Genomic DNA, 26,332 nt, shown 5'->3' on the forward strand with positions numbered 1-26,332 from the left:
ACATTCCAAGTTCAGTGAAATACAATGCATCAATATTCACATACTACATAAATTAGGCGGCTGGGAGATTACAGTTCCGGCCTTCTCCGAATCGCCATATCCTCTGTTGGTGACATACAGATATCCCCCCTAAAGGCGTTCCACCCCCCCATTTCCTGTCCCATTTCTTGGAGCAACCCCACAGTTTGTAGACCTCCTTCTCAGCTATCATGCATCTATCCATCTCCGCCACCCATCCGATCGTCAAAGGCCGTTTATTGGATCCCTAAAGCATTGCTATAGCCCTTTTCACTAGTAGGTACCCCAATTCCACCCATTGTTGCTTAATTTCCGTCAGGTCGGTGGCTTCCCATATATTGAAAATTCCCAACCGTGGTGACAGTTGGAGCTGCTTACCTAATGTGTCCCTCATTTTATTTGTTGCATTGTTCCACAGAGGACGTATCTCGGGGCAGTCCCACAGGATATGATAAAAGGTGCTGTCTTGGCCACATCGTCTAAGGCATAGTGTGTCCGCACGGTTGCCTATTTTGGTCAGGAGCACCCCAGAGAGGTAGGACCTGTGTAGGATTTTTAGTTGTATGAGGCGAAAACGATGGTTTATTGCCGTTTCTCTGGAGAACATTAATGCAGTCTGCCAGTCGTCTATTGGCCCTGTCTGTCTACCAGCGGTCCCGAAGAGTCTGAAAGGAGTCAGGTAAGTTGTTACAGAGTTTACGATATGTGCAGGAGATGGCCCTTGTCAAGAGCGGTTCTGAATGCAGGCGGTCCTCCAGAGGGGAGGAGTCCGGTAAGGAGGGTATGTCTGGAATATTGGTGAGAAGTGCATGTCTGATCTGCAAATATCGAAAGACTGCGCCTGGTGCGAGAGTATGTTTGGTTTGCAGTTCTTTGAAGGTGGAGAAGTTTCCCTCTATATATTAGGTCTCCTATGTTAGTTATACCAATGGTGTACAATTTATCGAACACTGTGTGGTGGCAGAGCAATCCCAGCCGCTGAGAGGACCAGAGCGGTGTAGCTTTTGTGAGTTTATCCACCCATCCCAGGCGCTTGGTGGCCTGATGCCAAATGGCCATAGTTTGTGACATAGGCCCCAAGTAACGGCCCCTTCGGACCTTGCTCTAGAGGGCACCTAGATAACCTTCTCGTCCAGTTTGATAGCTTTCTAAGTAAAAGGCCGGATTCGACGGGGAGCCATGAATCCAATGGTTAGTTGCGTCTACATTATTGGGCCTCACAGCTAGTAGTAAGTCTGGACGGGCAATCCCCCCCCATCGTACCACACCGTTGTCAGCTTCTGGCGGGCGATGCAAGGTGCCTTCCCATCCCATAATAGAGTACGGATCTCTCCTTCAATGGTAGTAAAATAAGTGTCAGCAAGTGGGAATGGACAGTTTTGGAGCATGTATAAAAATCTAGGAAGTGCAAGCATTTTAAATAGGGCTTCCCTTCCCAGGAGGGACAAGAGCAACGATCTCCAGTGTTTAACGTCGTCCTGTAGCCGTCGGAGGGACCCAAGAGATTTTGATCATAAAATGCTTTGGGATCGGGCATGATAGTATTTGAAACCGCCAGTGGCACTTTAATTGCATAGCCATGCGTTAGTCTAGGTGTGGGGCCATGTAAGACGTATAATACAGGTTTGGACCAATTGATGGTGTATATTTGCCAAAGTTATTGATGATGTTGAGCAGGCTGTTAATAGAGGCCCGTGGGGATGCCAAGTATATTAGAATATCGTCCGCGTATAATGATATTTTGTCTTCCTTATCTTCGCTCCATTGCAGTCCATGTACCGAGACATCACGCCTTATCCAGTGTGCTAGTAGCTCAAGAGTCAACACGAATAGTAGGGGGGACAGGGGACATCCCTGTCTGGTCCCTCTCTCTAGAGCAAATGTACGTGACGTATGATTGTTTACTCTGACTTGACCTAGCAGTGCAGTGTATAGCAGTGCCACCCACTGTCAGAATCGAGGACCGAAACCGAAACTCGCCAAAACCTCAAAGAGGTAAGGCCATTCTATCGAATCAAACGCCATGGCAGCATCTAATGACAATATAACCTAGTCTTCCTGTAGATATGGCTGCCTGCCAAGGACGTTGTGGACTCGACGAAAATTTCAAGCGGTACTGCAGCCCGGTACAAACCCGGATTGGTCTTCAAGGACCAGGGAGGGGAGGACTGCGAGCAGACTGGATGCGAGAAGTTTAGCTAACACTTTGGCTTCTGAGCTTATTAACGATATGGGCCTATATGAGCCGCAATTGGTCGCCGGTTTGCCAGGTTTGTGTATGACGACAATATATGCTAGCCTTTGATCCAAGGGAAGGACACCCTGCTCCAGACTCTTATCATACATGTTTTTGAGGCGTGGGGCCACTTTAAGGGCCATTCCCTTGAGGAATTTTACTGGAATCCCGTTGGGTCCCATTGCCTTCCCCGAGTGAATAGCAAATATAGCTTTGCAGATTTCTTCTGCTGTTATGTCTGCATCTAGGGCATTCCTGTCACTATCTGAAAGTGTGGGTAGGGTCATTTCCGCCAGGAGCTGACATGAGTCGTTTGAGGAAGTGGTAGTCTTGGAGGTATATACCGCCTCCAGGTGGTCTGCAAATGCTTCCGTCACCTCCTGAGGGTCAGTTTTCTGCCTCCCATCCTCAAGTAAAAGTTCAGGAACCCATCTCGCCGCCTGATCTCGCTGCTCCAACCATGCCAGCATTTTCCCTGCTCCATCTCCAAGCTTCTATACTCTATGGCGGGTATGGAGGAGTCTTGCCTGAGTTTTTTCACGCGCAAGGGCTTTGTAGTCTAGTTGCTTATTCCGGAGATTGTGGGCCGTAGCATCTGTGGGAGAAGCATTGTGTTCTGTTTCTTAGTGGAGCAGGTCACTTTCTAATTGAGTCAGTTGTGCATTTTGATTCCGAATATACCTGACCTTCAATGCTAGGGCATGTCCCTTAATCACTGCCTTATAGGCCTCTCATATAGTGTTCGCCGTATCAACGGAGCCAATGTTTTCGTGCAACCCCGAGGAGGTAATGGTCCGATATACATCTTGGGAGTCCCTGGAGGTGTTAAAGTTTACTTGTATATGCAAGGGAAGTCAGAAAATAGTCAATGTGGGACATACTTTTGTGCGAATTGGAATAGTGCGTGAAGTGAACTGTGGTGGGATTCAATGTGCGCCAAATGTCAGTGAGACCCATTGCTTGGGTGAAGTCGGCCATGTGTGTGTTTTGTTCGGAGAGACGGTTTTTGGGGGTGCCTGTCAAGCCTCTCGTCCATTATCATATTGAAGTCCCCTCCTAATATAAGAGTACCAGGGGTAAGGTCTATTAGTATTCTGCCCAGGTCTTGCAGTGCTACCCTACCCAGTGAGGGTGGAAGATAGACCGAAATTGCATTTAGTGGTTTGCCCTCCCATGACGCCTCCAATACAGCAAATCTACCCTGTGGGTCGGCCCAGATACGGGTGGGTGTAAGGGCCAAACTCTTGCGTATAAGGATAACGTGCCTCTAGAGCTTGATGTGAACCCTGCATGGACCAAAAGCTTGTACCCACATCTGTTAAGAGCCTTACAACTATTTCCTACCAGGTGTGTTTCTTGTAATAGTACCAGGTCTGGCGATTGCCTCTTAAGGTACTGTAGGACCACTCCTCCTTTTATCTTACTACCCAGACCATTAACATTCCACGTCATTATTGACAACTTCACGTCTCTTGTGTCTGTCAGTTCGGGTAGTAGTGAAGAGCAGAGGGGGAGTGCGATGCGATCGTTGGTGGCGTGTCTGTCAACCCCATTCCTGAAGAGCGGTATAGGATTACAGTACTGGTGGAGCCTCCCCAGTCCCAACCCCCCCCCCCCCCAAGTATGTGGGGGATGCCTGTAGACTAGAATACTGATATGGCAAAGTTAGGTTTACTTGGATGCGCTCTGTAAAAATAACCACAACATTGAAAACCCCAACTACCCCCCCACCCCTTGCCCTCCTTCCTGCCCCCCTGCTAGTGGAATTCCAACTTTCCACTCCCCAACAAGGCAGAGTGCATGTCGCCCACCCCTTCATGTATAAGGTGCCTGGCTAACCACCTCCACGCCTCGCCTATGCTACGTAATATATTCATAGTATACTAAAAGCAGTTCATTCTAGTCCAATCCTTAGACATTTTGCGTACAGGTGTTAAGTTTCTGAGGCTTAAGCTCTGTATTGGCCGCGCTGCCTTGGTGACACTCTTGGCAATCACCCGGGGAGTTATTGTGTGTGGACCACAAGTTCTAAATTGGTAAGTACAAATGCGGCCTAGAAGTGTTGGTAGGAGTGAATAAAGTCCAGCGGTCCAGTTTAGCGTTTCCCGTCTGAGTCCTCTTCCGAGCGATGCTCTCTTGATGCAGGAGGGGCACGTTGGCTAGTATTGTGGCCCTTGTTGTTGTGAACGTCCGATGATCTCCCTACTCGACGCCATCCTTCCAGCCATTCCCAGGCTTCTTCCGGGGACAGAAAAAAACATGTTTTACCCTTGGATTCTACCCGAAGTTTAGCCGGGAACAGCATGGAATATTTAACGTCTTTGTCGCGTAGGGCTTTTTTAACCGCTGTGAAGCTGCGTCTCTGTGCCTGGACTTTGACTGTAAAATCCGGGAAGAAGGTGACATTTGCATTATCAATCTTCACCAGAGGTTCGGCCCGTGCTGTTTGTAGAATAACGTCCCTGTCTCGAAAGTTAAAGACTCTGGCAATTATGGGCCTGGGCCCCAGGCTTTGGACGCCCTCCAGGAACCCTGTGGACTCGTTCAATGGAAAAAAAGCTAGAGAGACATTTAGGCTGGAGTTTTTTGATCACCAGGTCCTCCACAAAGAGAGCCATGGCCGGTCCTTACGATCTTTTAGGAACCCCCAGGATACAGATATTGTTCCGCCTCGCCCTTCCTTCATAATCTTCCAGGAGCTCCTCCATTCCTTTCTGCTGATCTTGGAGCTGGGCTACTTGCTGTTGCAGAGTAGAGGTGTCGGATACAAGAACTTTCGTGGTGGTTTCTATGTCCCTGACTCTGGAGTCCATTTTCTTTAAATCCGCCCTCAGGAGAGTTACCTCTATGTTCACAGAGTCGATACGAGTCTCTAGAGATGTCCGTACACCTGCTGTAGCCTCCATGACGTCTTCGAGAGTAAGATGTTTGGCTGAAGAGCGAGGCTACGAAGTTTTGGGCTCTTCTCCTGTCGTCTTGTCAGTGTCCTCTTTGTTTGGTCCAGGCAAACTTTGCCAGTTGTTTTTGGGCCTGGGATTTGAGTCCTTTGCTGTTGGCCATCTTTGGTATGTAGGAGACGAGGGGGCGTGAGGAATTCAGAAAGACACACCTGTATTTGCCGCCCCCTGCGCGGACGAAGAGGACTACCCTCCGCCGGACTGTCGGTGTTCCAGGTGGGTCTAATAGATAAGTATGGAGTTTGGCCGCCTTCAGGGAGCAGGGTGAGGCCGTTCTGCTATCGGAGCAGTTTGTGTGTAATCTATAACCAGTGATGTAAGATCCTCACCATAGCAAGCAACACGTGAGGCACGCCGCAAGTCGGCCGTGTGGGAGGGGGCCCCCCTCGTCACCACCCTCTGTATAGAGAGAAGACAGTCAATTCACAGCTCAGCGCGGCCCTGCTTCAGTGATGTCACACCAAGGGGTTCTCGAGGAGGCCAGAAGTTGCGGGAGCTGAATTGTCCAAATTTACCTGCGGCCATGGTCTAAAGAGGAGGCCAGGGTTTTGACGACTTGTGCATTTACTGAAGCGGGCCAGAATCCAAGATGCGCGCCCAATGTTTGATGTAACCGTCCGTAGGCCTCAAAGTCTGGACCTCAATTTTCAGGGCCGCCTGGCGTCGTCACACCTCCCCCTCCGCTAGTGTCACGTTAGGTGGCTCTCCAGGAGATCGTGCAACACAGAGGGCCCAGTGTCCGCAGTCCCTGACACGGTGAATAGGAGCTCAGGGCCTGGCTCTGTCCACAGTTACTATGTTGACCCAGAAACAGGGAGGAGCGATTACTTCCTAGTGACCTCGTGAGTAGGCCTCAAAGCCGGGGCCTCGATTTTCCACCGGCCACCCGGCCCGTTCCCAGTTTCTCTTGGGCGGTGGAGGATCCCCTTCACGTCTCCACCCTCCACAGCACTCGTTCAGCCCGCCTCACCTTCAATCCCGATTGGCCCCCGAAGGGTGCAGTAGCACTAGGGATAGCTCGGTAGTCTCGCGGGTAGGCCCCAAAGCTGGGGGCCTCAAAGAGTGACCCCCCCCCCCTCCCCCTCCCACCCCCCGGGTCATCTCCCTTTTTGAGGTGGGTTTCTTGGAGTGCTACAATGCTAACACAGTGATCCCCCAAGAATTTCCAAAAACGTTGCCTCTGATTAGGGGAGTTAAGACCCCATACATTCCACAAAATACAATTAACTGCTATTTACATAGTGGCGGATAGCATCTTCATGAGGGCGCCCAATCTGTAGGTTTGGATCAATCACAAGCCCTCCCTCCTCCTCCTCCCCCCCACCCCCCCCTCCGAAGAACCAAATATGTCACATCCTAGGCACCACAGTGAGACCAATAAACCAGAACAAAAATTGTAACTTTTAACTAAGAAGCCTCCAAGGCGATAAGGTCCACTTCCACTCCTAGCGCCCCATATGCACCCTTATTTAGACTCCAATTTCCTATAAGATATCAACTCTTGAGCTGACCTGAGTCCGGACAGAAATGAAAACTAGAACAGACAAATTTCTGAGATTGGCCGCGATCAGGTAGGAGAGCAGCACTCCCCTCTCCCGTCTTTTTCTACCCGCCCTCTCTCCTCAGCCCGAGAAGTCAGCACCAGGAGGATCCTCTCCATGCCCATGCCCGACCCCCCCCCCCCCCCCCACCCCTCCCAGGCCATGGAGTCTGCAAGACCGGGGGGGCCGCATGTCCCATCTCCGGGTCTCGGCTAGTGGTTCTAAAACGTGTCAGCGTCTGGTCCATCTTGCCACCCCTTTTGGCTGTTTGCCAGAATCCAGTAAGTGCCGTTCAGCAACCCGTGCCGCCCGGTCCCCCTCCGGAGTTGTTGACTGCCTTGAAGGGGATGTCTAAAGACCTAACAGGACTGCCGCTCCCTCCACCTCCGTGAAGTGGTGTTTGTTGCCAAAGTGAAGGTTATGCCAAAGGGGTAAGTCCAGCGCTACTTGATTTGGCGGTCCCTTAAGGCTGCTGTGATCGGACGGAACTATTGTCTGCGGACCAAGATGGCCTGGGCCACGTCTTGGAAGAGGGAGCAAGTCGCACCCTGAAAAGTGACTGTATCGCTACTTCTGGCTTTCTGGAGGACCAATTACTTGATTTTAAAGGAGCTAATTTTGGCCAATATGTCCCTCGGGCGTATATTTTCTCCTTGTAGCCTTGGGCCCACTCAGTGCACTCGCTCCAGCTGCACCTGTGGGCTGTCCCCCCCTAGGACATCGAAGAAGGGGCCCACCATGAACGCTTCCAGGTCGGGCTTTCACTGACATCCTCCAGGCCTTCACTCTTACATTATCCCTATGGGAGCGGTTCTCGAAGTCCTCGTATTTGAGCAGGGCGGAGCTCGGTTAGGCAGTCAGATTGGCAGTGCCCTCTTCTAGGGGTTTCACTCGACCTTCCAGCTCCTGATATTTTGTCTCCAAATCCAGAGTACGGGTACCGACCAAGTTCACATCGGCCTGGAGTGCTACAAGCTTTGTATGCATCGAACGAGGCGCCAATGTCAGATTTCATGTCTTCCCTGAGCTGCCTCTTAAAGTCCCTCAACGTAGTCAGCAGGTCTTCTCGAGTGAGCTGCATCTTGTCGGTCGCAGGATCTCTCTCTCTCCTGACCCAGTTGAGGTAAAATAGCTAGAAACTCAATTGGATTGGCACTTTTTCTGTGGCATAGGGGCATGGGTCCCAGTCAGTGTCGAACCGCTCCCTTTCAGTTCTTATGTGTGGCTTGGGCTCAGTAGTCCAGGGCGCATTAAGGCTCTCACCTCCAGCTCAGGATATTTCCGTCTCCACAGAACCTCAGGTAGTGCCAAAATCTCCCCGCGGGCCCCTGTCGTCTACTACATTGACTGGGGGATGCCTCTCCCCTCACCAGGCACGCTCCTCCCAGGTGAGACCCTAGGCTCTTGCACAGTCAGTCCTCAGCGTGGGTTTCACAGAGCGCGTGGGGTCTTGTTTTGGGGAGAGGGAGCTACGGTCCACTCCTTCGGGAGCTGCGCCAGAGCCTCTAGTCTCCACAGGGCCCCAGGGTGCAGTCGGGGGTCATGTCTGCTGGGTACCCCACTCTGTTACGCGCCGGCATGGTCCCACCTCTGATTTGCTTGGTTATGGGGTCTCCCTCCTCAATGGCACCAGGGTGCATCAGGAACCGCGGTCACCGGTGTGCCCTGTGGTGCCTGACAGAAGCCTTTCCCAGCGTCTGGCTCTCTTCTTTCAGGCTTGGACCGAGATTGCGACCTTCACCCCAGGATGGGGTCTCACTGGGTGCCGGACGCCGCACGGGTTCTATGCTGGGATCAGGCAGTGCAGCCTCCTCAGCAGCGACGAGTCTACCCCATGCCTCGGGTCCTGCCGGGTTCAAGGGTGCTGCCTGGGGGGCAAGTCCAGGACGTCCCCCCCCCCCCCTGCTGCTGCTTTTGGGCGTGCTCCCACCTTGGTTGAGGGCCGGGTGCCAAGCCATCCTTCTTCTCGGCAGCGTGGAGCAAGGGGGGGACCGTTGCACCCACCAGGACGCAAATCACGCTGCCTCTCTGCGCTAGACTTCAGTGGTCCACTCCCGATGTAGGCCGACTCGCATGCTGTTGCCTTTTCAGTGTCCCCAACCGCCGCGCAAGCCAGGTGTAACAGTCTCAGCTCGGCAGTCAGCGCTCTGCGGGCACCGACGCCATCTTACGCTTCTCCTCCTCTCACAGGCCGTCAGGCTCCTGACCCGAAGCAGAACTCCTGCAGCGTCTTGGTGGAGTAGTCAGAGTCCTTCTGCCCCTCCGCTCTTCAGTCCGCCATTTCCCGGTGGTGGTCTCTGCATTGCTTGCGCCGTGGGAACCAGATTCATTGGGCTCGGAGCAGAGCCGATCGGAATCACGTCCTTGCGGCCATGATGGCAGGCAGCGCCCTCTGTAATTGGTTTTTAGTGATTTTAATTCCGGTATCAACCTACCAGCTTTCTGGCACTGTTGAATGGCCGAGGAGTACCTGGATGGGGTATGATTATCAAGGATAGATATCACCCAGAGGTGAAACTGTTTGAGATTTATATTAGGGTTCTTAGGTGATGAAGTGGCAAATAAAGATAGAAGTATAGGTATACCAAGTTTCTTCCTAGATTTAATGCATGTCTTGAAGGTTATAGTAGTTCCAGTAATCCATGCCAATGAAAGTGTATGATAAGAGGTGGTTGGATGATTCCCGGTCAGGTATCCGGGAAGGATGCCATGCTGGAGATTAAAATATTACTTACCTAGAACGCTGGTTCTCTAGCATGGACATCTTTTTCAGATTCGTATGTGGCACCTTGCTTTTCCTGGTGAGGAGTTGCATTATAAATAAAATGAAAAAAACTGAAGATAATCAAAAGCTGCATCGCATAGCACATTGGTATGAATTTGCTTTCTCATTTGACAATTAGAGATTGTCACAATGAAATGAAAAATGTGTTGCTTAAGAGTTTAGTGCCCTCCCCAGTGGTAGGAAAGGATTCCAGCAGTTTACAATCTGGGCAGAAAATCCATGCTTGAGTACCACTGTTACAGTTGAGTATAAGTACTTTTCTATGGTATGATATCTTCTTAATTTATGATTGATCTTAAATGGTCTCCTGATGCGAAGCTCAACTAATTCTTTCAGTGAAATACGTGTATGAAAGGGCTGTCTCTTTTCAAACACTGAGAAAATGCTGCCTTAAGTAATATAGTGGTAATGCAGAATAATCCTGAGTGGTCCCCAAGGATAGGTTGTAAAACATAGCTAGCATAGACTGACTAAAGGGTATCTCCTTTTGTAAGAATTGTGTAAGTAATAAATGGTGGTCTGCTACAAATAACATTATCATTTTTTTGTACAAATAAATCAACCTTGAGGGATATAGAGTGTTTACAATGGACATTATTGAACATAGTTTATTGTGTTTTTGTACTAGAAATATTAATTCATTTTTGAAGTGTTTTATGTTGAATCAGTGAAATATATATTCCTCTCTTTCTTAACATACTTGTCTTTTTTTCAAACCACAGATCTTTTTTGTATCAAAATGTAGCTGTGTTAAATATGACAAATTGTTTTTAATGGGTTGAATTGACTCAAGCATTTTGGTAGCAAAATAGTCTTTTCGTATCGCAAAATTCCTGATTTAAATTTTCTTACACCTTGCTCAATAAATACAAATGCCCCAGCAATATTAAACTAGAAGATGAATAAACTATGAAGACTGACCATACAATTTAATTCTAAACTATGCATGACATACCATTTTAAATCCATGCTGTATAACAAATGCTGTTTAAATGGGAAATTCAGACATTTCTTTGCAAAATATGCCTGATCTAAATGCAATTTAAACTACTTTCAGTAGTTTGATTCATTATTGACGTTGTCTTATCAATTATGATGTTTCATAGTTCTAGCACACAATTGTTTTTAGAATTTTGCGAAATCATTCTGAGGTATTTTAATGTCACATTCTTATGTGTTGCAGTAAGAGAGGCCTCCCACACCAGGTTGGGGATAAAATATCATTAAGGGAAGCATTCTAAAGAATCTAGCTTTAATGCCATCATATATATATATATATATATATATACAACGTTAATTGGGTATCTGTTCCATCTATTGTGCATTAATACTATTGCTGACCGGAACATTCTATAATAATCTACTTGATTTCAAAGCTTGAGGTTTTAAAAAAAAATATATCTCTGCTATATGTTCCTTCTTTGTCTGGCTATACAGGTTTCAGATGCTGACCGTACTCCATCTATCTAGCTCCTCTCTGGACTATCTCTAATCTATTTCCTCTAGGTAAGGTGTCAAAAATGCTTTATAACCTGCCAACGCAACCTTAATTTTTTCCTCTTGCTCAAACAGTTCTATATGCATCCTATTTTTTCCTTACTCTTGCAACTACCTCTGGCATAGTTTTGAAACTTTGAGGTCTCTGATTAAAATAATGTCAATATCCTACTAATTTGCAGTGTCCACCAATAGTCTCCCCATCTCTTCTAGGCTAAGGGGCTTCGCCTGCAGACATGCATGACTTTGCACTTGAAGCTTAATTGTCACTTCTTTTTGTTCTGCTAACTTTATGGTATCAAACACATTACAGATCTTTGTGTCATTCATCTTATCTTCCCTTATCATCCTTCTGCAATGCCACCTACAAAAGAACTGGTTAGGATGAGCCTTTAGTCCAAAACATCACTGGTAACCACTTGTCACTGGTGTGAAATCAGTCTGCAAGAACGTTTTGCCTACAATTCACCACTTAGGGACCCACATTGAGACCTCATAGGGTGCCTTGAACTTTTCTGTTAGACCACATTAAAGGGCCCTCAAATCCAGGTAAAGAAGATCTGTATCTATTTCTTGATCCATTTCCTGAACCACATAGTCAAAGAAATCTATTGGATTTGTCTGCTTTAAACTACATGATCAACAGCATGGTTTCAAAAGAGGTAATCGTAAGGCTCTAAGATATTCCACAAACCTTGCTTTAATACGTTTTTCAGTTAACTGGTCCCCCACAAGGTGAGGCTTTTTCGGTACAGTGTCTGAAGCGGAGTCCACATCTGGCCACAGCATGTTATTGCATATAGTTTTAGAAGTAGTCAGTTTCTCCCTAGACTCATTCGGGATCCCGCGATGTACCTCTTCTGGCCTCCTTATTTATGCACCTTAATTATTGGTAGTTCTAGTCTCAATTCTTTTGTAATTGAACTGGGCACTTAAGTCCAGCCCCCTTTCCTATTTTTCTATCACTCAGCTGTAGAGATACATCAATGCCTTGCAATGTGCATTCCTCACAGACTACTATTCATCTTTTTCTTGGTCATACAATTTCTCCCTTTTCTTTTCACTCTAAAAATCTCACAAACCACAATACTTCCATCACTAGAGAATCAAAATTTTGCTGTCTCCTTGTTTGACTCAAGTTCTTTTTTTCTTTGCTGCATGTATTTTCTTTTGCAAACACACCTTACTGCCAATCTCCTACTGAGATTTATTGTAATTCATCAATATTGATCTTTTTGCTCTTCTTTTACCACATGCGTGAAGCAGATTTTCTTTGCATATGCTAATTCTAATGAATAAATCTATCTGCGGATTCCTCACCTTTTGAATATCCCGTGCACCAGCATTCTACAGAACCTTTTTAGAAGCTCTCCCACATTGACAGGTGTGTCAGAATCCACATGGCTCTGCACACAGTACCGCATGACGACACTGGAGCCATAAGAACCCCCCATCGGCGTGCTGATGGCAGTTCCCTTTTTTCCCCACCTGTGATGTGTAATGGTTTTTGTTGGCTCTCCATTTAAGAATGGTCAAAGTCTTTCGACTTTTATTTTAAATTGGTAAATCTTTATGTAAAAATGTCTCCACATCGAAAATCAGGGTTTTACGCCCTGTAAGGACTGTGAGGATCAGATGTCTATTACTGACCCTCATGACATTTTTGTGTTTAGAGTGGTATCATGATGTTAACGCCTGTTCTTCGTGCTAAAAGATGGATCCAAAAGCCTTTAAAGTAAGGGAGGTGAAGTTGTTCATGGCTAGAGTGAGGCAAGAGAAGAGAGGTCGGAGAATGTCTCGTCCACGATTCAAGTCACCGTTTCCCCCCCTCATCGAGGTCAGAAAGGAAGAAGCTCAAGAAGAAACAATGTCATGGTTCTCGACATCGTTCTTCCAAAAATTAGTCACCGAGGTCGGTGCCTCTGTGCCTGGCTTTGGAGGATGGTCGTCAATAAATCACTCCAGTGCCTTTTCCAGCATCACCTTCTGTTCTGGCCCCGTGGTCCACTTCATCTGAGTTGCACGATACGACATTGGTTTTGACAGGCTCCTCTTATGACCTTCATGCCGAAGGCCTAGGTTTCCAGGCTGACTCTGGCGCCGAGCGATGTTCTGAAGAAAAAAGCTCCTTCTCCTCTATCCATCCCAACTGTTCAGATGTCGCCACTCCGATCATGCCTTCTCCAGTGCCAGCTGGCTCTGTTCCAACATCGCATGCTTCGACTCCAGGTACCGATGTTGCCAGCGTTGTTACCGATGTTGCATCATAGACCAAGGAGAGAGGCCCAAAGGCTTCTTGAAGAACAACAGTATTTATCTGGGGAAAAAGGATCCTCCAGAAGTGGAAGAGGGTGAGATCTGGGACTTTGAAGGGCTGAGAAGGGCAAGTGGCTTGGACATGTCCCCAGATGGGAGTTGTCACCGAAGGGTATTCCGCTGCCAGAACTCACTTCTTACCACTCCGTTATAAGGAAGGCGGCATCAATGTTGGAATTGCCTCTTCCCATTACAGAACTTAAGTTTAATTTACTGACCGATATACTTCACTCTTCATTGTTTTAGGAACCTTGGTCGCTTTTTAATGAGCCTGTAAGCAAGCCAATTTTGCACGTTTGGCAGAAGCCCATGATGACCCCTGCTGTTTCCATGCCAATAACTAGGAGGTGCAAGCCAACTCCAGGGTATCATTTCTTTTTATTTTCTCACCCATTACCTGATTGTATGGTTGTTCAGGCTTGGTGGTCATCAAGGCTGACTCCTGGATCCTTTCTTTCTTCACCAGCGGATAGAGAATCCAAAAAGATAGAGCAGTCTGCTAAGAAAGTGTTTTCTTTAAGCAGCATGGCACTGAAATCCACAAAGGCAACCTGCCTGTTGGGTCGCTACATAAGCCTTTCCTGCTCCAGGTGAGGACTTGTCCCACTTTTTGAATGCTCTGTTTAACATCTTCTGTAGAGCGATGACTCCATTGGTGCATGTGCGGGCCACATGGGTCCTCTGTTGTATTCTTTGGAGGCTTTCCAGTGACTTATCAAGATGTTCAGGGACACTTTTCTAAAATTTTGGATGATTGTCAAGCTGTAGCCCATCAGGTGATACAATTGGGTTGGATACTGCCGAATAAGTGGCTAGAGTCGGTACTTCAGTCGCTACGAGAAGGCATGCATGGCTGAGGGGTTCTGGATTTTCTCCAGATGTGCAGAATGCTCTGATTGATTTGCTGTTTGATAGGGCACAACTGTTAGGTGCAAAAGCAGATTATGTCCTGGAAAGGTTAAAAAAGAGTAAGGCAACAGCTCGGTCTTGGGTTCTTCGGTCTCAGCCCAAGGATTACAGACAGTTTAAGAGGTTCTGGGGTTTTGCCAGAAGCTTTTCTTTTTGTGGAAGCCAGAAGCAGCAATTCAACCCCCTCTGTAAAAGTTACATGGGGCGTGAGAGGGGTAGACAGCGAGCAGTTCCCCTTTCCTCATCCTCTTCCTCCTCTCCCAACATCACAAGAAGGCAGCCATAGCACTAGTTTTCCCATCTTAGAGCATGCTTTACCACTGGGAGGGTGGCTGTCCCAGTATCTACAACAGTGGAGATCTATAACACTAGGCCAGTGGGTGTTGAATATTGCAGAAAAGAGGTAGGCCCTACCCTTCCAGGAATTTCCTCCACCCTTTCTGCCCCAACAACATTTCCTTTCCATTGACCATCTTAAGCTCCTCCAACAGGAGGTCTAATCCTCCCTTCAAAAGGATGCAGTGTAGTTGGTTCCAGAGCAACATCGTGGTCAGGGATGCTGTTCACATTATTTCCTGATTCCCAAGAAGGACGGTCGTTTGTGTCCGATCCTAGACCTCGATTTTTAACTGGTTTTTCAAGCAGGAAAAGTTCAAGATGCTGACCCTAGCTTAGGTGCTTCTTGCGCTGGAGAAACAAGACTGGATGGTTTCAATCAACTTGCAAAATGCTTATTTTCACATCCCTATTCTGCAGTCGCACAGATGTTTCATGAGTATATTTCAATATACATGTCATTACCACTGATTTCCTCCAGACCAAAGCAGGCAGCCTAAAGTCAGTATTTCACCACAGTTTATTGCTTTATCGTGAATTTGGTCAACTATTTGTCAAGCTCTTACCCTGAGAACTCCTACCTACATGTGTGAGTACACATGATGGTGTAAATGCTTAAATTAATCTCAGTCAACCAAGATTGCTCAGGATTTGGCAGGTCGGGCTGGATTCTTCGTTTTGGAGTAGGACCAAGGCTGATTTACAAATGGCTGGTTCTGGTCTAAGGTGACATGGTGGCAAAAAAACAATGAATTGGATTGCAAAATAACAATTACTAGTGGCCGAGATTAATTTAACCATTCTATTCATTACTTTTTTGGTTTTCTCAGTAAGACGCCCTAAGTCCGATGTGTGTTCTCAGATGTGGGTCCCTTGCTCACTGTTCCACAGAAATCAAGATGCACTTAACTGATGAGGCCACAACCAGTCTGGGGTTGTTTGTGTTCCTACTTGGAGAGGGCTGGTCTCACCAGTCAGCTGGACTGCTCCTATTGGAGCAGGACCAAGGCTGATTTGTCTTTGACTGATGGCATGGTGGGGCAAAAACATGATAGAATAAAACGTGGCCCAGAGTAGTTACCTGTTGCTGGGATTAATTCAAACATTCTGTCCATCACCTTGTTTTTTTTCTCATTAAAATAAAGACACGGTTTTGACAAATTAGAAAATGTAGCCTATAATAATGATCATTTTTTGTGGTTTTGTTCTTTTTAAGTCGGATGACTAGAGACCATGCAGCATATTGTACAAAATAATGCTGGATGTTCAGCAAGCCATAGTATTATTTTGAATTGCTTACAGCAAACAATAAGTTTATCAATGCCAACTCGTATTCCCCATTTCCTGGTGCAATCTAGAAATCGCTGTCTTATACTTTGGAAATAGTAATGTGCGCACAACAGTACCACGTGCATGCACTTGGGTTTGTGATCATGCCCTCCCACTCCCAAACTATGAGCGAAGGAGTATTTCTATTGGTCATAGAAGAGAGCAGGGACTTAAAGGAACCATGGTCACCAAAAAGGGAAATTTATCTTACAGTTACACCTGATCCTCTAATTTCTGACTCCTCGGCTCAAATTATCGAGCATGGAAATAAAAGGTTTCAGGTAAACGCACAACTTAGAACCTCCAACCAAGTAAGCATCCCTTCTCAAAAAAAACTTTCAAAGGATAGTTCCTGAGAATTCCACAAAGTAGCATTGACAGCTGCGACACTGTTGTCTCAAATAGACGGTTGTTGATGAAACACTACTGATTTGGTTATACCTGTGGTCAGTTGTACACATTTGTCAAGTAAGGGATAGAATTGTGACATTTGAAATCAAAAGATAACGCTGGAAACTGTTGAACTTACGATACTATAGAATATTTTGCTGAAAATATATCTGTATTGTTCTTCCATGAGTGGCAAATGGCAGATAAGAGACATTTGAATAGAGTATATCCTAGTGAAGAATGGCCAAGCTTATCTTGTGTACAGTATATGTTTCAGGGCCCCAGTTCATTTGAAGAGACAAAATAAGTTGAGGTCTCAGTATGTAGAGAGATTTCTTTCGAAGCAGCCACCTAAATTCGCTGTAGAATGGGAAATCTGAATGGGTCTGTCTTTGTAGACCCTGGGTTTGCATGTATCCATCTTGATGCCGGTTTCATCTAAGTGTCTAGTGGTTGAATATTACTGTCTAAAACAAGGCTGCTAGATTTGTCCTTTACCGGAGACCCTTCGACTTGTTCATCGTTTAAGGTAGTCCGTAGATAGTAAGTTGTTTAATCTCTCGATGGATGAGATTCTTTGCCAATACAAGACAGACACGGTCATGGCTAAATTACTGTCAACAAATGGGTACTGTTGTTACCATCTTCCCTCTTCCAGCCAGTACAGGTTTTTTAGGCTTTCAGGGTTTACTGGTTGATTAGTTCTAAACCAGTGACTGGAGCTTTGTCCTCTGAGCGAACAATCAGCAGTCATGGAGAAGATGCTTCATTGACAACAGCTATCCCCTGTAGCAGAGTCTCAATTGACTTCTCCAGATAACAGCTGTCCTCCTGCTGCTCCATCTCTAGGGGGCTCACTCGACTCCTAAGGGAGGAGGCTTCATTTTCACTACCTTCACTAAATTCATGTTTCCACTGTTGTTCTCTGTAATTAGAGAAAAGGGGTGTGCACAATATCTCCCACAGCCCCAGGTCATTGCTGACCCAGTTGGCCACCCAAGAAATTCTACAGGTGTCGGGAAGCTCCCTATATCCTAGAAGCTGAATCCAGTCCTTCTCCTAGAAAGAGTAAATGGTACTATATATATGTCTTGGATATCTAGTTACTACCACTTCAGAAGTTCAATTTAGCTCGGGTGCAGGCAGCAGATTGACTGGTGTTTTTCAGTGGATCTGCAAGACCCTTCCTTCAGGAGCACATGCTGTGCCTCTGTTTAGGGGTGGAACCCCACACTACCAGAACTGGGCACTGCCATTCGATCAGTACTGGCCCGGATCCTTTGTTTTGGCATTCGTTCAGCTGCTACAGAAGGTCACCTTCTACCCATATGTGGATAATTCCCTCCTCCTATCAGCAACAAGGAGGGAATAGAGACACTTGAGACTGTGCAATTGTAAGCTCAAAGCTAATTGTGTTAAATCCTTTTTCAGTCAAGTTCATTTCATTGGGGCTAATTATCGATTCCAGCCTGGCAAAGACCTTCCCTTGTATAAATAATAAGATAAATAAATGTGTCCTTTACTCAGCCAGCAGAAACAGGTTTATTTTCTGGTTCGAGGAATGTTCATCGTAGGCAGAAAAATGCAGACATGCACTTAATATGGCGAGGGAACATTTTATTGGTAGCCTAGAAAAGAAAGAGCCTTCTCGTGTCATTTCCTAGAACTTTTTCAAGAGTCGAACCCACACCAAACCTTTGTTGGTTCTGAAGTTAGACCAGTTGACTTGAAAGGAGAACCACGGCTTCACCAAATATGAGCCATGCTTTGTCTTCATTGCTAATGGTGGCAAGGGACCAATACCTCAACACTTCGCAGTGTGTTGTGCAGTTCAGCTCGCTATAAAATAGGCAGTGCAAAAACATTGTAGGACACCCTTTTTAAACGTAATCAATTTAATCAGTCCAGTTTTCAGATTGAATCCACTTAGTAATTTTGAAGCATGCCCCAATCAGTCCAGTTTTCAGATTGAATCCACTTAGTAATTTTGAAGCATGCCCAAATCTGCAAACCTAGTTTGTCCACTAAAGGGCCATGCTCTGGACCACAAAATGTGATTGTCTTGTGGGACTGTGCCTCTTTTTCCACCAGAAGCTACAATTCTTGAGGCGTCTAAAAGAGGCTTATCCCTTGGCAGAGTTACCAAGATCGGCTTGTCTTATGCGCAGCAACAGTGACGTGGTGAACTGCTCTCCTCGGATGGACCTAAAGACGTGGCAACGTTTGTCCTGGCTTTTTGGAGAAATCGAACATGAACCATCTCAGTACATGCTAAGTCCAAAACTTGAAGAATCGTAGTGCTTAAGTAGGGCAACTTTTTAGCTCAACGGTTTTCCTGCCCCTGCACAACAGCTTCTGTGAGGACACTGAAACCTTATCAGACAACCGTCTAAGAATATGTGTTGCAATGGAACTGCACCACCAGAAACAAAACAAACTGGGAATATCCAAGCAAAAGCTTGCATCGTGCTTCGGGTTCAACCTGCACCTGCTGCTTAAAAGAGGACTTCTCTATATAGTTCCTAAAATGCAAATGCCCGCCAAGTATTTACAAGAATATCAAGTATCTATGAACATCTCACACTCAAGCAAAATTTTCTCTGCAAGGAAGCTCAGGTGGAAAGGCAATTTTGCTCACCAATCCCAATCACTGCCTAATGAGGATTTGTACTCTACACCCTAAGTTTCTAATTCTAATATCTTCAATGTCCTGCTGCAGATAGTTAATTTTTCTCGACATTTGTCTAGACTTTAGCTGGCCCGCAGCCCATCATTGTAGAATCCTATCCCTAAATGCTTCTGGATGATTAAGACTATTTATGTTCCTGGTTGTGGTGTTAGTGCTTATTTTCTCAAGCAGTTACTTTCTGGTTAATACATGCATATGCTTGAAATTCCCTTTATCTTCGTAACTGTTGGTATTATTGTATGTTGCTTCATGCAACCCTACCACTTCTTGCTGCTGCCACAATACCTGAAAAGTCGAGTTGTAGATGATATGGACAGTAGGTTATAGCTATTAGAAGCCTTCCCATGCTTAACCTTCTAAAAAGCCAGTGATTTCCTCAAAATAAATTATAATTGTTGTAAAAAGAAAATGTATAGAATGAAATAAACTGATTAAATATATAATTTGTGATTTCCCACCTTGTAATCGCATGCTTCATCTTTGGAAGAAGGTACCTGAGCTTTCACATTTTCTAGCTTTTGTAACTTTGCCCTCTACCCACAAATTCATAATTACCTATGCATTATTCACAGCTTTTGTAAAACCACTTCTGTATTTTGTCTTAAAGGATAAGAGTGAGTCGTATGCTGTGCCTGTTTGTATCATTTATACATATAAACATATTTGCTTTCTTAGTTGACCGTTTATTTGTGGATACTTTTGAGCCGACGCTCAATATTGGCTTATGACCTGGGACATTACATATGAAGTCTAATATTAAATATTTTTCTTTTGCTTTTTCAGTACACACCAGGTGATGCTCGAAGAGAGGGAGATAAGGATGGCGAGGCCTTCATGGAAGGCAAAGGGCAGGCCGGGGCAGAAAGAAACGTATCTGAACCTAAAGGTGCGCTGTCAGCATTGCCAGGATCAGGTGATGCCATCAAAGAAGAGGCAAATTGTAGATCTGATGATTGCAGAAAAAAAGACCATGATTCTGAAGGAACAAAACAAAATGAAGAAAATTGCCATGATAGCCAAAAAGAAATCTTAGGGAAGGTTACAGTGGAAACCATAAGCAGTGCTGCCACCTCAGAGCCAACACGTCTCACATAAGACATTTTTGTATTTCTCCTAGAGCGTGTTGGGTGCTGTTGCAAGGCTGAACGCAGCTTGCTGTGTGATGTTCTTTTTACTAAATAGAGACATCCAGCTGGAATGCCAATTTGCAGGACTGTACGCTCCATACAGAATAGCCAGCTCGAAGGAATCTCTTCTTGGTCTTGTGTATGGAGCACAGGAATGGTGGAAAATTACCATTTCTCCTTATGCTACCTTTCTGTTTTTGAAGTCTCTAATAAATTACATGAATTATGCCTTTGTTTAAGGTGGCATAATACCATTTTGTCCTACATTTTCCATACTTAAATGTAATGCACTATGATCGTCTCTACAGGTTTCCCAGTTTGAACAACTCCTTCCGTTGGATATCATCGAACGTATGTAAAGGAGACCTACTAAGAACGGAAGTGACTGTGGCCTCTGCCAATCATGCCCAACAAACCTATGCCATAACATTAGTACTTTCTGCACATCATGTTTTACAAAGATGGATAACCGCTACAGACTTCACTCTTTGTCAGAGTTTTTAATACCAAAATCAGATAACCTATTTCTTTTTTTTTATATATATATATATAATTTTGTTTTTGGAGAGTCGCTGGCCATTCGTGGAGCTGATTGGGCCAATTCTTCAGGTTGTGTATTTTGAGCATGAGTGTGCACAAAGTGTTTACCTAGCATAAGAGTGGGCCAAGGGTTGCACAGCTTTTGTTAGCAGACCTGAAAGATTCCTACTGTCTGCTCAGAGATCCTGGATTTATTGAATGATTTTAGGTGTCTGGAAAGAAAAGTGGAAATCCTGGTGGTTCATTGCTTGGCTGTATTAGAGCACAGAAGGATATCTATCCACCTCATAAATCCATCCTTAAGTGATCAGACTTCACCCTATTGTTAAACCCATAGCCTCCAGCTTTTAAGACGTTAATAGTGTGGTTGATTTGAAGTAGCTTCCTAAAAAATAACACAGCACCTCTTGTTGTACATTAGCGCCTTTAAAAAGCTTAATCAACCAGAACCATAAGTGTACCACTTATCTATGTGGTAAGCATGTATCAGTATTGTAAGTACACTATTGTGTTATGTTTTTGCTGTTGGTCTGAGTGATGTTACAGACCTAGTGTCAAGCTCTTGTGGCAAAAGTTAAGGAACCTACCACTTGATTACCTCTTCTCATTTAAACCCTGGATTTGCACTGTCGAGGCAACCCATGCTAAAAGCAATTAATACTCACTTTAGATTCAATTAGATTTGACTTTACTCACCAAAGGGCAGAAGACCTCCTCCTTGAATGCACCCTGCAAGAGAGATATAACCCATCACTGGCATAACTAGTGTAGACATCTGCAAATCTCATCTGTTCGTCGCATTGTGTGTACACATTACTGTATGGACCAGGTTAGTCAGACTGTCTTACACCATGTCTTTTACCCATTATGATGTTTGCCTTCCGTTGACTGCCACTGCTTGTATTTTGTCTGATGTTGATAATTCATAATAAGATGTTTGGGAAAGGATATGTCACTGATTTGTAAGACTAGTTTCTACCTTCATTAGTTAATCCTGTGGTTTGCTGTGTTCACCTTTGCACATAGTTTATTCATTTAGCTCCGTGTCTGACTGCAGAATCCCGATATAAAGGAGTAGTTGTCTGTGCAGGATGTGGATTTGTGCAGTATTGTTTCAGGGTTCTTTTTGCCATTTCAGACGGACTGTGTCAGTCATTTACATGGTAGTAATCTGTGGAAAACTCAATATCACAAATGATATATGACAACTGTCTTCCAAGGCGTAGTAGATGAAAAGGACAATTTAGAAAATCCAAGTAATTCCTTATTAAATCCCCAGTTTTCCAAAAGTTCTCATGGTTGATCTCTTGGAGCTTGTTCGCTATTAAGTTGATGTCTTATATGTCTGAACACCTTTTTATTTAATAGATGTGTATTTCTCTTTCTAGACGATTGTGCTTAGTTGATAACAACTCACTTTCTCAGATGTGGTTCAATTTTAAATTGTATATCAAAGTATTGTAAGACTACAAGAAATGGCATTCGAAATGGGATGAATCCCATTATCCTATTCCTGGGAGACAGCTAGCAGTAGCACACTGCACTGTTCCCTTAACATAAGTCATTGTACAGTCTCTGTTTTAACTTTATATTTTTAACCTTGCAACCGGTAAAGAGATTTGAAGCTAATAAAAGAAATAAGGTTAAATTCCAATAAAATGTGTTTATTAATACGTAATTGCGTGTTCTTTTAAGTATTCCAGGAAAAGTGTTTTTTTACTCCAGAATGACTCCCCAAACTAGACGTTGCACATTATCAACCGAAACGTCCATTACTAACAGTCACCAGTGTTACTTTATCATAATTGCACCACTTTACCACGTCATCCTATTCCTTGTCACTGTCCTTACAGTACAAGAGTTGGTGGTTTCCGGACACAGGCGAACAGGCTAAACCTTAAAATGTAATAAAAGGATTGTGCCCCATCTTTCTTGCTGTGAGGGGCATAAATACCACACCATTCACCTGGACGTCCTGTCCGTTGCCCCTGGGCAGTCTGCATTGGATGTTGCTCTGCATCTCAAGAAGTTTCCTGTGTTTGTTTAGTGTATGATTTGCTTAATTTTTGAAGATGTTATCCTTCTGTAGACCTCTTCTTTTCACGTACATAAACCAGTTCAGTTTCCCTATTTATCTCAGGCTTATATGTGAGGCCTGACATAATGTTGTAGTGTTTAGTGTAACACCCTGAACCTATGGCTCCTCTAGGTTTGTTGTGATGGTTTCGGTAGTGTACCACTTCCATGTCCTCTGTAAGATTCATCTTTTTGGGCAGGGCTGGCCCTAAATCGGATTTGCTTGGACAGCGCCCTAGGCTGAAAGAAAATTTGATGTTTGTTGTGAGGGCAGGGAGACGTTGCGGTGTGACGGCAGGAAGATGGGAGGAGGGCAGGAGGTTGATGGGGTGCTAACCATTCCGCTGAGATACATTAAAGAACCATTACAAAGTCTTTAACAGGATCTGATTGAGACCAAGCGGGTTGGACGAACTGCTGTTTCCATAACATTGTCAGGCAGCTGCCTACTGCACCCCTTGGCATGTTGGAATATTGGTGCCCAAGGCTTGGGCCTAACTCACCAATGCCCAGTCTGTTATTTAATGGTTAAATCTGAGTAGTTCAGCTGTGCTTTCTCAGAGACCCCTCCTCACATTTTAACTGGAGACATCCGTAGTGGGAAGGGAAACACATCCAGCTCAGCTGAGTAGGTATACCCTATGTATAGCCTGTAGGTTAAATCAAGCTTGTATGATTAGAGGTTCCCACATAGTGCATACCTCTATAAAAAATTTAGCTAATTACTACTACTGTGACAATGTAAATGTAAATTCGTATTTGTAAAGCGCGAACTACTCACCCTTACGGGTATCAAGGCGCTGGGGGCCGTTGTGGAAATTAAGTGAGCTATTGCCCAGAGTCACATGGTGCTGGGCTGAGCTGCCGCCGGGGATCAAACCGTGAACCCTGTGCTCCGAAGTCAGCTGCCCTGGCCGCTGCACCACACCTCTCCACAATGACCGAACTAGCTGGGGACATTGAAGAACAGATAGTTGGACTAAATGTTTCAGAAAATTGCAAACAGGTAGTTGCCATGAAATTATTACAACATGGGCACCTGGCAACGAGTAGAGATGTTACCTTTGTGGTAGAGGCACACAAAGCATTGAGAAAGGAGGTATTCTACTCCTGGGTTAAGTTTCTGCCTGCAGACGCACAAACATGGTTATTTCATGAATATATTGAAGGTGAACCACCACCTGATGAGTATTTCCCATACGTGGACTTAACGGTCCCGTTAACTTACCAAGAGCACTTTAATTGGTTTAAAGTCCTACTGAACTTTTGAAAATTCCCCATTTGTTTAAAATTGCTTTAAATGGCATCATCACCTCTAGTGCTTTCTCTGATGATTGGGACATTGAAACTGTTCATTATTTGCATTCAGATTTACAGCAATCAGCAGCATTTTCTAATGATGAATTGTATGATGGTACAAGTCATTTTGGAGACATGTTCTGTTACCAGCATTATGGTCACCATTTTTACAAAAAGCTAGTATCACACACACTGTTTATAATTACACACAATAGGAACACTGCCCAACACCCACTAAAGGTAGTTCAGACATTTGCTCAGAATTGTGCTTATTTTTCAGGTTTTGAAAATCAGACCCAGCCTTGTATTACTATATGCTTGCACCTATACCTGCAAAGAAAAATATGCTAACAAACACCAAGCTGATATACTCTGCTTCCTTTATTTCCCTACTGTCTACACAGGGTTTTGACTTTTGGAAAGACACGAACACAAAGTCTATCTGGGGGACAAAGGATTGGCAGGTTTAAGGGCCGGAGGCCTTACTTAGAGCATGCATCATACCACATCAAATGATTTTCCTGAACAAGTGCAGCAAACCATGTCTGGGTATAGCAAAAAAAAGGACTTTAATGTATCTTGTATTCTCGCATTCTTGCGTTTTGAGATTTGGCAGCACTGTACACACTTTAATGAGGATACACTAGATACCGTGATACTTAATGTTTTTTTCAATTCATCAGACCCCAATTGGAAGGGTTGGTTGGTTTGGCCTGTGGACACAAACGTTTGTCAATCTAGATTCCTGGGTGGCACCGAAGGGTTTAGGATCAATCGGCCTGATCAGCGATATGTACAAACAGAACACTCGGGAGTGGTGACGTCATATAGTGTTGGGAAGTTCTACCTAGATTGGCTACAAACCAACACTCTCCCAGGTGAAACAACACTTGTCCCTTCTTTCTGATGACATGGACGTAAGGAATGTTTTATTACGACCCTGGAATCCACGTCAAAAGCGCTTTTTGTACAGAATATACAACGAACTGTGGAATATTTCTCAACAGGAAGCTGCTGAGAGATTGCGCAAGATTAATAGGGTTAATCTAGAAAAGGATTTGGCTGTGGTTGACAACGGTATGGCCACAATATCATCTAGAATGTATTCACTGGGCAACATAGTGTCTTCCGCAATTGACCGTATACAGCAAGACGTGTCTATATTACAACATAGACAGTCACAATTACGGTCAATAATAATACTGAGCTGGGTGTTACAAACGTTACATTCTGGCCACGTGCCATGGCGTTACATCAACAGTACAAATCTGTTTTCAGCATACGATCGAACAGAAAGAAAATATGAATGTCTCGTAGGGATGTGAAATATACCATGTTCCACATTGAAAAAGTAGACTAATTACCTTATACTGTGGCTGAGACACCTTCCACTGACTGGATAATCCATGGTTACATCACCCTACCGGTCATGGTCTTTCAATTCTAATATTCACGCCAATACCAACAGGTAGGCATATATGAAGTGCTAGGGAAAGATAAGTGCACGAGCATTGGGAACTACAGTATATGGGGACACTGAAGTTTTTCTTAGTGGCTCTGACTCTAAAGACACCTTAAGCAGCTCCTTGGTTTGCAAGGACATTTCTCTCTATGGGCATGCAATGCTTTAAATGGTGAACTTGTCTTGTTGTCTGAAGGGTTCCCCAGCTTTCATGATTCATCCTGTATTCAGGCTACTCTTGAATGGGAGCTATTTGATGCTGAATGATCAAGGTTAGTGTGGAATGGAACCGGGCATTGCTTATCTGGTGACGGTTCCATAGTCACTTGTTGTACTTAAGTTCTGTTTCCACTTGCCGGGACAGTTAAGGAGGCAGCATTATGGCCTTCAAGAAATGTTTCCAACATTAAATTTGATTTCCTAAGCAAACTGAAAGCCATGCTTTTCCAAAAAAAATGTGGCCTTAACGTCAGCCAAAGAGGCGTTTGATCTCCAGGTTGCAAGGTCTTCATCTGAGATACAAACAGTACTCTACACTAACTTCCCGCTGCATTTTGGGGAGCTGGTCCATCGTATCTTTAACATGTCTGATACGAAAGAATTAGTGCACTTTTTTAAATGCATCATCTCTGGTTCGGTTAGCACCTTTCAGACAATATTCTAAGTTATACCATCTTTCTTACACTCCATGTTGGGAAGCATTTTTGGAGGGCTCCCGCTTGTCCTGGGGCGGTAATATTGATTTTATTCTATCTGCTTCCGCAATGGACGTCACAGTTCAACTCGGAATGGAGACAGCACTGCTAGTGCTGCGTTGCCATGAGC

The 26,332-nt window shown here is 44.9% G+C and overlaps 1 protein-coding gene across 3 annotated transcripts in view; it reads left to right on the plus strand.

The window, feature by feature from the left end:
- CLCC1 (chloride channel CLIC like 1) overlaps nucleotides 1-22,343 on the plus strand; it is a 282,668-nt gene extending 260,325 nt beyond the window's left edge. For 2 of the 3 annotated variants that reach the window (XM_085602214.1, XM_085602216.1), the window contains one exon: nucleotides 19,787-22,343. In XM_085602214.1, the coding sequence (XP_085458340.1) occupies nucleotides 19,787-20,098 (312 nt within the window). In that variant the 3' untranslated portion in view covers nucleotides 20,099-22,343. Of the gene's footprint in view, nucleotides 1-10,974; nucleotides 11,044-19,786 lie in introns of all 3 variants that reach the window. The other variant, XM_085602215.1, reaches the window with a different exon arrangement.
- Nucleotides 22,344-26,332: the final 3,989 nt, after the last annotated feature.

Source organism: Triturus cristatus, chromosome 4_2 (genome assembly GCF_964204655.1).
Source record: "Triturus cristatus chromosome 4_2, aTriCri1.1, whole genome shotgun sequence".
NCBI lineage: Eukaryota > Metazoa > Chordata > Amphibia > Caudata > Salamandridae > Triturus > Triturus cristatus.